Source organism: Canis lupus, chromosome 3 (assembly GCF_048164855.1).
Source record: "Canis lupus baileyi chromosome 3, mCanLup2.hap1, whole genome shotgun sequence".
NCBI lineage: Eukaryota > Metazoa > Chordata > Mammalia > Carnivora > Canidae > Canis > Canis lupus.
Window position 1 is genome coordinate 8,261,562 of NC_132840.1, and position 12,851 is coordinate 8,274,412.

At 39.6% G+C, this 12,851-nt stretch overlaps 1 protein-coding gene across 5 annotated transcripts in view; it reads left to right on the forward strand.

The window, feature by feature from the left end:
- TANGO6 (transport and golgi organization 6 homolog) overlaps nt 1-12,851 on the forward strand; it is a 198,627-nt gene that overhangs the window by 45,995 nt on the left and 139,781 nt on the right. For all 5 annotated transcript variants that reach the window (XM_072816423.1, XM_072816433.1, XM_072816452.1 and 2 more), the window contains 3 exons: nt 6,622-6,734; nt 8,364-8,540; nt 12,195-12,327. In XM_072816423.1, coding sequence (XP_072672524.1) covers nt 6,622-6,734; nt 8,364-8,540; nt 12,195-12,327 — 423 coding nt within the window. The remainder of the gene's footprint in view (nt 1-6,621; nt 6,735-8,363; nt 8,541-12,194; nt 12,328-12,851) is intronic.

Sequence of the window (12,851 nt, forward strand, 5' to 3'; positions counted from 1 at the left end):
GCTTAACAATGTGATGGAAGTCTAGTAAATGAGAAGTGGAGTGTGTGAGGACTGCTTTTTGTTTTGCTCTGAATCAGAAACAGATGTTTATTCTTAATACTTCTGGCCATTTGACTCCTCTGGGTTTTTCCTTTCCTTTTTAATTTAAGTTTCTAGTCAGTCCTTCCAGAGAAATTGAGTCCTTTAAATATCGAAGATAGGTTCTGAATAAGCCAATACACTAAAAGCAAACTTCCTATTGTTCAGTATGCTCTCCCTTCCATAGCTGAAGTTCTGTGATTCTTCAGCTCATTAACATTGATGGAATAGCTTCTAGCTATAGCTTTAAAAAAAAGAAAAGAAAAGAAAATACAGAGAACATTGTAATTCCTCTACAAAAATAGAGCTTTTGAGAACATAAAAAACATTCAATGTACTTTATTCATTCTTTCTTTGATTCAGTTAATCAGTCATATACACACACACAAATTTTGCCAAGTACATATAGAATGCCATATAGTCTGCTAGGTTTACAAACACAGAAATGATTAAGAGCCAGTTGCTGCCTTCAGGGAGCTCCCAGTCAAGCAACAAAGAGTTACCAGTAGTACGTGATCTGTTGTTAAGAGTACCCAGAAACATGTCTCTATTACTTGTTAAGAGTAGTCTTTAAGCTCAGATGAGGGGTTATAAGACTTAACCACAGACATTTCTTCTCATGGCTGGATCTGTGGTAGAAAGCCAAGATGCTTTCAGAAAGGAATGTGGAAATCCCCAAGCTGCCAGTGGGGTCGTTGGTACCCGTCTGTTTCCTCGAGTGATCTGTTCTGAGTCATTATGATTTTAATAAATCCATACTCCTTCTTATTTTGCTCCTCAGCCCTGTCCTATGTATTTATACCAGAAAAGCCACAGGTAGACATGGAAGTTCATCTTTTCTTCAAAGCACCATTTCACTTACTCTCAGAGAGGTTTTTTTACACCAAAGAATTGAAAGGGTACCTTGAAAGTCTGTGTCTCCCTTCCCTGCTTCAGTTTTCCTATCTCTTGGTGTTGTGTTGGGGGATCCCTAGTTCCAGCAGATACCTCAAGTAACCAGAAGGAATGTGATTCTTTCAACTGAACAGGATTTCATCTTTAAAGTGCTAACTTCAGAACTGATAGGGCAAGGGAAAGCATGTGGGGAGGGTTAGAAATTTTTACAACTTTGTCAAGTTTCAGTGTTTCAGAATTTTTTGGGTGGTGGAGAATTGGCTCATGTTTTTATTATTTTTATTTTTAAAAAATCATTTATTTATTTATTTATTTATTTATTTATTTATTTATTTATTTATTTATTTATGAGAGACAGAGAGAGAGAGAGAGAGAGGCAGAGACACAGGCAGAGGGAGAAGCAGGCTCTATGCAGGGAGCCCGATGTGGGACTAGATCCTAGGTCTCCAGGATAAGGTCCTGGGCTGAAGGCAGTGCTAAACCGCTGAGCCACCCGGGCTGCCCAGCTCATGTTTTTATTTTTTTTTCTTTTTCTAAGTTTTATTTATTTATGATAGTCACAGAGAGAGAGAGAGAGGCAGGGACATAGGCAGAGGGAGAAGCAGGCTCCATGCACCAGGAGCCTGACGTGGGATTCGATCCCGGGTCTCCAGGATCGCGCCCTGGGCCAAAGGCAGGTGCCAAACCGCTGCGCCACCCAGGGATCCCCCAGCTCATGTTTTTAAACTAACTTTACCTCTTAATGGCTAAGGTACCAGAAAGATACAGAAGGAAGAAAGCAAATTTGTACTCAAGTCAGAGGATAATAGATGAGATACCAAAGAGTCCTTAAAGCTTGATTAATCTGACTTTCCTATTCTCTAGATAAGGAAACGGAGACTCAGAGAAGTCAGTTGATTTGTGTTAAGTCCCACAACTGGTCAGTGGGAAATAACCCTATGTGAAACATACTCCACTGTCACACTGCTGAGAAAATGGAATTTCCACAGGTCAAAATAATATATAAAGTATGGGATTGTGGTTCTGAACTTGAACTCTCATCCCACTGTGCCTCTAGGTGAACAGAAAAGAACCCCAACTAGGAGACTACACATAAGCACAGTCCAAGGAACTCCCACAACACCCATGTCAGGGCACAGATGCAGGGTAGTAGGGTCCTCTTCACTGTGGGGCAGGAACAGTTTACTATTGTGCTTCCTCAGTTGGTACTGTCACCAACCTAATGTGGAGGGGACTGGAAGGAATTGGCCCCAACAATTTCTTCCATATATAGTATGACTTCATTAGAAGAGCTATTGTTTTTGTTTTTGTTTTTTCCTAGAGCATTTGGTCATTGTCAGTGCTGTTGGCAAGAGATCACAGTGTGACATTGGCTGAATCAATGCAGCCTCCTTTATCCCTTGATGAGTCACTGAACTGCAGGTATATGTCAATGATCTGGGGAGTCCATGTGAATTGGGAAGTAACCAGATGCCACTTTGGGAATGTACATAGAGGGTAATGTTGGATGTGAGGTGCAGACCAAATGTTAACCTGCATATGAGTTGAGTGCTTGGCAAAAGATTGGAAGGAGGGCACTGTCCTTGGAAAGGCCTGGCCATAGTATGACCCTGGAGATCTACTTACTGGAAGACTTAGGAGGAAGGGGAGGTGGTGCAGAAGCTGCTGTCCGTGGTGCCGCTCAGGAACTCTTTCCCTACTTTGCAGAGGTAGCAGGCCTAGAGGTACTAATAGCCCAACAAGCTGGGGCCTATTGATTCAGAGGGAAGATGGCTGGGATAAAGTTGATATGGGTTAGGGACTGAAGCAATGAAAAAATGCACATAGGAGGTAAGTATTAGGAGGCCATGGAGTACATGCTTTATTCTTTTTAAAATTGTGGTAAAATACACATGACATAAAATTTACTATTTTAACTATTTCAAGTATACCATTCACTGACATTAAGTCCATTTGCAGTGTCACACAGTTATTGTCACTGTTTAGTTCCAGAACTCGTTCATCACCCCAAGTGGAAATGCCATACCCATTAATGAACCAGTTTCCATTTTCCCTTCATCCCACCCCTGTACAACTACTCATCTGCTCTCCATCTTTATGGATTGTGCATGGATTTTATGTCAGGCAGATTTGAGTTCACCCTGGCTCTGCCATTTACTAACAGAGTACGTTGGTTCAACTCACTTGGCTTCTCTGTCCTGTTTTCCATATTTTTAGAATGGGAATAAAAATACTTAACCTGTAGGACTCTTGTGAGGATTGATTGTTTATTAAATGTTTAGCTGAATAACCTTGTTGATTCTTGAGTAGACATTGCTATAAACGTTAGTTGTTTGCTTCATAAAAATGGTAACAGTGTCGTTCCTTTAAGTTGTATATTTCTGTCACAACTGCTTATTCACCAAGCATTCAAGTAACACAACTTAATCATCTATCACAATAGGTGCTGAAATAGAGAAATAGGCTAGTTGAAGAAGGGAGAGATAACTGTATATTTATGGGCTGATTATATCTTAGAAGCTCTAGTGCTATTGGAATTTAGAGGAGAAGAGTCATTAATGTTGGTTAGATGCTTATTAAATATTTGAACTAGTGAATGAATGGATGAACAGTTGTACAGTCAATGGAAAAGGTAGAACTTTCAAATGGCCCATCCAAAACTTTTGAAAAATAAATATCCTTCCATCAAGGAGGTTTTGTTTTGTTTTTTTTTAAATCTTATTTATTTATTCATGAGAGACACAGAGAGGGAGAGAGAGAGAGAGAGGCAGAGACACAGGCAGAGGGAGAAGCAGGCTCCATGCAGGGAGCCCAACGTGGGACTTGATCCCAGGTCTCTAGGATCAGGCCCTGGGCTGAAGGCGGCGCTAAACCGCTGAGCCACCTGGGCTGCCCCATCAAGGAAGTTTAAAATGGAGATATCTTTGGGCTCAGGACAAAGAGAAATTTATTATTGTCTTGGAAAGGAGGTGACAACTTCTATGTGTCAAGCAGAGGCCATTCAAGTTCTTTGAGACATCACAGAGAAAACTCATTGATCAATTGTTCTTAATACAAAAGCAGTACTTGTTCCTTCAGAAAAGTATAACAAGAGAACTTAAAAATGGGAAGAATTTATCAGTAGCAATATCCTGAGAAATGGGCTTGATTGAATTCATGTTAAAGTTTGAGGTGCTTTGGCCCAGTAAAGCCAGTAAATAATGGAGATTTAACTCCATTTGGTTTTGGTTTTTTGTACAAAAGATGCTGGTAAGGAAGGATGGCTCCACAGGGATTACTTCTGGGAACACAGACTACAGAGCCAAACAATGGGCCCTTACGTTAGTTATCTGGGGGAATCTCTCTCTCTCTCTCTCTCTCTCTCTCTTTTTTTTTTTTACCACTTGTAATTGGTGATATCATAATTAGGCCTGCATATTGCTTGTGAGCACTGCCATACAAGTCACCTCATTTAGCTGGGCTTATGGAGATTAGATCATGCACAGGAAGCTGGCTCCTTGGTTATCAGGCTCCACAGAGGAGCTGGGAGGTTTAAGGAGTGTGAAAAATTAGGATTGATTTAAAGGGACAGGCTCTCTGGAAAAGCATGGAGAGTTTTCCAGCTTGTGCCTCTATGACCTTTAGTATTACATAAACAGCACTGATTTCTACTTAAGTTAAACACATTTTAATTAATAATTAAAACCTGATAGTATAGACACAGATAATGATGATGAAAGGAGAAAGATGAGGAAGTGACAGTTAATTTTTTTTTAAAGATTTTATTTATTTATTCGTGAGAGACGGAGAGAGAGAGAGAGAGAGAGAGGTGGAGACACAGGCAGAGGGAGAAGCAGGCTCCATGCAGGGAGTCTGATGTGGGATTCGATCCCGGGGCTCCAGGATCATGCCCTGGGCTGAAGGCAGGCACTAAACCACTGAGCCACCCAGGGATCCCCTGATTATTTTTTTTTAAGATTTTATTTATTTATTTTAGAGAGAGAGAGTGCATTGTTGCACATGCGAGCATGCAAGTGGGGGAAGGGAGAGAGAGAGAGAGAGATTGAGAGAGAGAGAGAGAGAAAATCAGAGAATCTCAAGCGGGTTCCATACTAAGCGCAGAGCCCAACAGGGCTTGATAGCACAGAGCCCGACAGGGGTTGATCTCATGACGGTGAGATCATGACCTGGGCCAAAATCAAGAGTTGGTGGCTTAACCTACTGAGCCATCTAGGCGCCTCATGATTACATTCTTAATATGTGTTACAGGAACTATGCTAGCATTTTTATCTTCCAGGTACTATATTAGATTCTTCTTCTTCTTTCTTCTTTCTTCTTCTTTCTTCTTTCTTCTTTCTTCTTTCTTCTTTCTTCTTTCTTCTTCTTCTCAGACTTTATTTATTCATGAGAGACAGAGAGAGAGAGAGGCAAAGACATAGGCAGAGGGAGAAGCAGGCTCCTTGCAGGGAGCTCGTTGTGGGACTTGATCCCAGTATCCCAGGATCATGCCCTGGGCCGAAGGCAGGCACTCAACTGCTGAGCCACCCAGGCGTCCCTATATTAGATTCTTTATAAACAGTTGGCTTATTAAAATTATGACGGTCTCCTATGGAAAAAAAGTTATAACAATCACCCATGGTCAAGTCTTAGCCCTCTTTTATTTATTTATAAATTTTTGTTTATTTGAGTAATCTCTACACCATTGTGGGGCTAGAATTCACAATCCCATGCTCTTCCAACTGAGCCAGCCAGGTGCCCCAGCCTCAGCTCTGTTTCAAAGGATGAGGAAAAGGAAACTTACAGAGGCCCTTATAAAGAATATTGAAAAAATAGCATTTTGCTCCTCTTAATTCTTTAAATTCCCTGCCTTGAATTATTATTATTATAATTGGTTTACTTGTTTTATTCTTCTTGGTAGATCACAGCAATTGAGAGAGAACAACTCTCATTTTTATACTCACTACAATGCCTAGGACAATGCCTAAATTCCAGTGGGTATTCACATAAAGCTCATTGAATCCATGTGTGTTATCCTTTTTAAAGGCCAACTAGAATGTGTAACGTAATTACTGTAATTACCGTTAACAAAAATTGGCATCCTTACACATTTAACCCTGTAAATCCATTGCAGAGCTAGATGCACATTATAATTTCTTTTAACATTTTTTATGAACTGGAGAGAATAGGACATGCCCACATGGCAGTTATATCTTAAGAGTGACAAATCTAGAGCAAGCTTTGTTTTTGTTTTTCAAACCTAGTTTTAAGTTTTTCTATTTGGCATTAATTGTCTGTTAGTTCCTGAGAGCAGAGCCTTCAGTAATTAGAGAATTATTGTAGAGATGAGTGATGGCAGATTAGCCGGAGATACGAAGGTCATCGAAAGCAGGAAAGGAAGGGGTCAGGACATGGGTTAATTTACTCATTTTCCCCAGTATTTCTTCAGGCTGCACACACCAAAGGGTGCTGTTCCAGTTCAGGCTCCCTGTGTTTTGGCCTGTCTGACAATCTCAAATAGTTTTCTTAGCCTTAGAGCTAAAATTGTTCGGTTTAGGACTAAAGTGTTACTTAAGATAAGACTCTCTGTGCTGCTAATAGATATATGGTATTTGATTCCAATTTCTCTGGCTTTGCACCCATTGGTACCTCACATCATTTTCTTTTCCCTAGGTATACGTGGTCGGGAATGACCCTGTGACAGTTTTAGTGGATTCCCTGCTTCCAGTCCTGGGAGTGCTCTTTTCTCTCTACAGTTTTACCAAGCAAAGTGTGTCTCACATAAGGTAAACAGTCTAGAGAACCTTATTTATTTATAAATAGTGAAATCTATATTGAATGATGTTCTTATTCTTATAAAACTTAATGCCACTTTGTAATTTTTTTTCTTTCAAAATCAGTAAAACATTTGGGGATCCTCTTACTCTGCTCATCTGAGAAAGAAAGAAAGCTTTTCCTTTTAAAAAAGATTTTATTTATTTCCTGGAGAGGAAGAGCACAAGCCGGCGGAGCAGCAGAGGGAGAGAGAGAAGCAGGCCCCCTCCTCCAGCAGGGAGCCTGATAGGGGGCTCGACAGGAGGACCCTGGGATCAGGACCTGAGCGGAAGGCAGATGCTTAACTGACAGCCACCCAGGCGCCCCGAAAGAGAGCTTCTCAGGTTGCAGGGGATTGAATGTAATTTTTAGAATGGCTTTCCTCAGCCTCAGTCCTAGACGTCAGAGACAAAATCCTTGTTTACGTGTGTAAACATGTCCCTGTTTGATCAGTGAGAAATACTGGAATTACATGTCTAGGGAGGAGGAAATGGAGAATGGATCATAACAACCTTGTGGGGAGTAAGAAGTCAAGTTGGGGAAATCTGGATCTGAATGTGGCACCCTGTAATTTAGACTTGGATTTGACGTGAGTGCTGCACAGTGTTGTTTGGAATGAAGGGATTTCTTAATCATCCTGAAAATAATCTTTTGTATTGGGATTTAGGTTGGCTTCATTTTGTATCAGCTCCATTTTCATAGATACTTATGTTATTTCTTCCTCCTTATATGAGTTTATATCCTTTTTAAAGTCCTAGAAAATTCTGATTTTTAGTGTTTAGAAATCCCCCACATGTGATCAGACATATAGTAATAGTACCCTCTTCATAGGGTTATTATAAAGACTGACTATAAAGTGTTGAGCACTCTCCCTGGATAATCACAAACTCAGTAAATGACAGCTATCCTCATCATTGTTAAGTGGTGAGGGAAAGCTCACATACTACCTTGGACTCTAACCTTTGGTCAACACATTATTGTAGCCCACAGCAACAGAGCAGAGAACACAGAGGAAGATGGAGACTATAACTACGTGAAAGAACTTCAAAGAAGTTCAAAGAACTGTCCATATAATGACTTTGAGTTTTGAAACCCAAATCCTCAGAGCACTATCATGTTCTCATCAGAGACTGAGAAGGAAGAAGCAAACGTTTATTCCACCCTGATCCTAGTTGACTGGTACAGATAAAAGGGGCTGAGGAATCACCCAGAATTTGTGGGTATGCTCTTTCTTGGTCACCAGCTCTTGTTCCCATTGATAGATGGTTTTATCAGTGTAAACTTTCTTTTATGGTATCTAATCCAAAGGCAATGGTACACTTGGAAATATTTAAAAAAACAAAAATAAAAATCATGGATCTTATCAGAGTTGCTTCTAGAGCCAAAGATTAGTCAGTCACTCACTGAATTTCAGGATATTAGATATATTCTGAGATTCACAGGAAGCATAGTTTCCAGTCCTGCACTTCAGTAGTACTAGGTGGTTGTGCCAGCATTTAGAATGCAGTGGAACCTGACAGTCTTCCTGTCTTTTTTTATGTTAGCTTGTTAGATGTGTAGAGTAAGATGACAAGCTCATTTATAACTGCTTTTTCTGCCAGGTCACTTTGCCAAGAGATCTTATTATGGATTCTGGGGAAGCTAGAGAGGAAGAAGGCAATTGCCAGCCTGAAAGGATTTGCAGGATTGGACAAATCTGCGTCCTCCCTTCATTCTTTGTGTCAACTTAGAGCTGCCACTCAAGGTGGCATAATTGTTACCATCAAAGAGGCCATTTGGTGAGTCCACCCACCCTTTACCCTCGCTCTTGGGATAGAATTGCACCCAGAAGGCCCTTCCCTGACTTGTCCACTAAGGGGCGCTGATAGAACAGGACCTAGAACTTCAAGCAGCCGAGGTGCTGCTATTTATAATCTCTAAATGAAATGTGAGCTCCTTAAATAATCCTGCAGGTTTTTTCCCCAGATGCTAGCTAATAGTAGATGCCATTTGCTGGAGCCTTGCAGCTCTGCATCACAAGTGCACTTACTTTGCAAGTCTTTGCCAGAGAATCAGAATAAAGGGTAGTCACATGTTTACCCTCAGCACCATAACCATCCAGTTCTCTTTCTGAATCTCCAAATGGTATATGTCTGTTCAGAGTCAGACTTATTCTTAAATGAAATTGTCTGATAGCTTTTATGTTAATTTTTTTGATGGGGGTTTCTTTCTCCTGGAGAGCAATTGGAAGGTACTTAATAAATATTAGTGGAATGGATAATTTATTTCTCTCACATTTCACAAATATATTTTAAGTTATTTCCTTTTTTGGGTGATATGTATAGATATTATGACCTCAGAATGTAAGTTCCTGTCGACCAGAGTCCCATACAGTTCTTAACTGCTGACAGATACTCAGATTTTTTTTTTTTTAAAAGATTGGATTTGTTTATTTATTCATGAGAGACACAGAGGGAGAGAGAGAAAGAGGCAGAGACACAGGTAGAGGGAGAAGCAGGCTCCATGCAGGGAGGATGTGGGACAATCCCGGGTCTCCAGGATCACACCCCAGGCTGAAGGCAGCGCTAAACCACTAAGCCACCTGGGCTGCTGGATATTCAGATTTTTATGTCTCATTCAAAGTGTGGCTGTTTATTAAAGTGTTAAATTTTAATTTTTTATTCATGGTTAACTTAGTAAAGTTATAAAACACTCTATCAATAGGATGGACTTGAGAAAAATGGAAAACATACATTGATTGCAAGCAGAATTCTCAGTACAAATGCAAGCTACCAATTTCTTTTTATTTATTAATTTATTAATTTATTAATTAATTTATTTATTTATGATAGTCACACAGAGAGAGAGAGAGAGAGGCAGAGACATAGGCAGAGGGAGAAGCAGGTTCCATGCACCAGGAGCCCGACGTGGGATTCGATCCTGGGTCTCCAGGATCGTGCCCTGGGCCAAAGGCAGGTGCTAAACCGCTGCGCCACCCAGGGATCCCAAGCTACCAATTTCTTGAGAGTTGTTGAGCACTAGTAGGTTTTGTGGTTGTAACTATGCTCCTGAACTGAAAGAATTTAAAATTTAATGTGTTTATTTTAAGAACACTTTGGAATAGTTTAGTCTGAGATCAATCTAGTGAGTGTATAGGGAATTTTTTTTTTTGGGGGGGGGAATTTTATAGTTATAGTTTATAAGTTAAATCTTATCAGTATTAAAATTAATAGCTATTGTAACTGGTCTCTAGTGTACATCTTAGTGTATATCAGAATCAACAGTTGTTATTGAAACTATAGTTTCTCTTCATGGTAGAAGAAACATGAATAGGCAGTTATTGAATGAATCTCCATCTAATGCTGGAAGCAATGGACTCTTAACTCAGGGTTTCTACATAGACTTCTAGGTGTCCATAGTCCCTTTGAAATTATATACAAGAAATTTTTATGCACAAAGCTGATTTTTTTTTTAAAATAGGGTCCATAGTTTTCATTTGATACTTAAGATACTCCGTATCTCCGAAAAGTTGACATGCACTACATCAGAGAAGTGTGTGTGTGTGACTGATTTTATCTTTCATTCTAAAGATCTTGCTCCTGGTGCCAGTCCCCTAAAGGCAAGTCAGTCTCACCACTTACCCTTTCCCCTATCATTCTGTCCAGGAGCCCTAGTTATCAATAAAAAGTTTGTTTAAAGAAACACTAAGAGACACCTGGGTGGCTCAGTGGTTGAGCGTCTGCCTTTGGCTAAGGGCGTGATCCCAGAATCCTGGGATGGAGTCCCAAATCCGGCTCCCTGCAAGAAGCCTGCTTCTCCCTCTGCCTATGTCTCCGCCTCTCTCTCTGTGTCTCTTATGAATAAATAAATAAACTATTTTTTTAAAAATAAAGAAACACTAAAAGAGCAGCTTAGGTTTCATGATCTCTGGATCCAGAATTTTTTTTTTTCTGGACCCAGATGTAACTATAGTATTTGAAACTGAGTCTTTATCCTTGAAATTTTAAGAATGAATGAAATAGAATTTCATAAGGTAATTATTGTCATGTCTTTTTATTTTATTTATTTTTAAAGATTTTATTTATTTATTTGAGGGAGAGAGCAAGCAGAAGTGGAGGGGAGAGGGAGAGGGAGAAGCAGGCTCCCTGTTGAGCAGGGAGCCCAAAGTGGGGCTTGATCCCAGGACTCCAGGATCAAGGCCTGAGCCAAAGGCAGACACTTAACTGACTGAGCCATCCAGGTTCCCCTGTCATGTCTTTTTTAAAAAGTATTTGAATATAGTATTTCATTTTGACAGGGCGGTTCACAGAAGCTTAGAAGTGACTCTTAGCCATTTCAGTTTTTTTGTCTAATATAAAATGTGGTGTAGATAACATGACTAATCTGAAGGATGCTGGGAGATTCTGGGATAATGGAAGAAGTGATCTTAAGCTTAGTTAATAGGTTACCCATTCTACTAGAGGAGTATAAAGCCCACATCATTAGTGAACTGGCAAATTGGGGCTTACTGCCCAATGGAATGGCCAAATCAATTCTATTTCCTAATTGTATTTTTCAGTGATATGAAACAACATCTGTCATTTTTTTCTCAGTTTAGTCTGAAAACTTTTGTTTCCTTCTTTAATCACAAGAGCACATACCTTCTTTGTATAATGCAAAAAAGCATAAAGAGGAAAACAAAAGACAACTGCTATCCTAGTCACTGTTTGCATTTTTTTAGTGTTTTGTCTTCTAGTCCATCTGTGTTTATTTACATGATACAGTATAATAATATTGTATCTTGGCTTTTTCACTTATCCTGCAATTAAAATTAAAACCCTTAGCACCTCATGAGAAGTTTCTTAAAACTTTTTTGCATTGCTTTTAATAATGTAGCCGTATTTTATTACCTGAAAATTTGGCTTACTCAGTTTTCCGAGTCTTTCTGCATTTTCATATTTCATCTCGTTAGTTCTTATTAGTTGAGACTGACTGCATGTTCTCCTGTAAGGATAGTATCTTTTTCTGCTGCCCATAACCCTTCAGGGGCTCATCAAAAAAAAGTCCAGCTTTCTTTGAATGGCATTCAAGGCCCCCCTGTAATCTGACCTTGCTTTGCTGACTTCTTTTTCTCAGAATATCTGCATACAACCTATACTTTAATTCCTCCTTGCTATTTCAGTTTATTGAAATAGTGGTAATTCTTTAACATCCATCTTCCTTCAAAAGCCACTTCCTTCATGAGTCTTTTCCCCACTGAGCAAATGACTATATACGACATCTTACCCTACCTTCTGAGAATAAATGCTTTTTTAGCATGGAGCATCAGGAAAATAATTTAAACAAATTTTTGAGATCTTTCTAATGCTTTACTGTATGAAAATACCATGTGTAACTTTGGAAGATTATTATGGAGTTTCAAAAATAATATCTCTGGGTGACACTGCCAAGATAAATCTTACTTCATGTTGCAGTGATGAAGATGAAGATGAAGCCCTGTACCAGAAGGTGTCCTCAGAGCAATGTCGGGTAGAGCATCTCGGGGACTTGTTATCCCACTGCCAAGAGTGTGGTTTGGCAGGTGACTTCTTCATCTTCTGCTTGAAGGTAAGAACTACATATATGATAAGGGCATGGTCAGCTTTATTTCAGGATACAACCAGGATCCCCTTTGAATTTTCAGGGCAGTCATAATTTTAGCTCCTAAAATTAAGGTCCTAATCTTAGAGAGAAATAATCACAGGATGTAAGAGTAATTTATTTGTTAGTAGCCTTTGGGTTGGTAAAAAGAAAAAAAGCAGTACACATATGATTGGACTGTTTTCCGAGGTGATCTGCCCTGAACTTTTAGAGATGACCAAAGTAGAACTCTTGATCTATGAAAGGGTTAATCTTTGCTCTGTGTTGACAGTAAGTACTCTTTTGAAGTTAATAGCAGGTTTTGCAGTTATGGAGTAATCCTTTATCCTTTCTGACTGTTGTTTTGTCAGGTATTTGGAAAGCAGATTTAGCAGTTCTGCCTTTCTCGTTTCATTTTGTAACCACCTGAAACCTTTTCCGGGTCTGTTTCTTAGTGTTGGTGATTGTGCTTCCTCTTGCTCTAATCTCTGACAGCAACTTGTACCTCATAC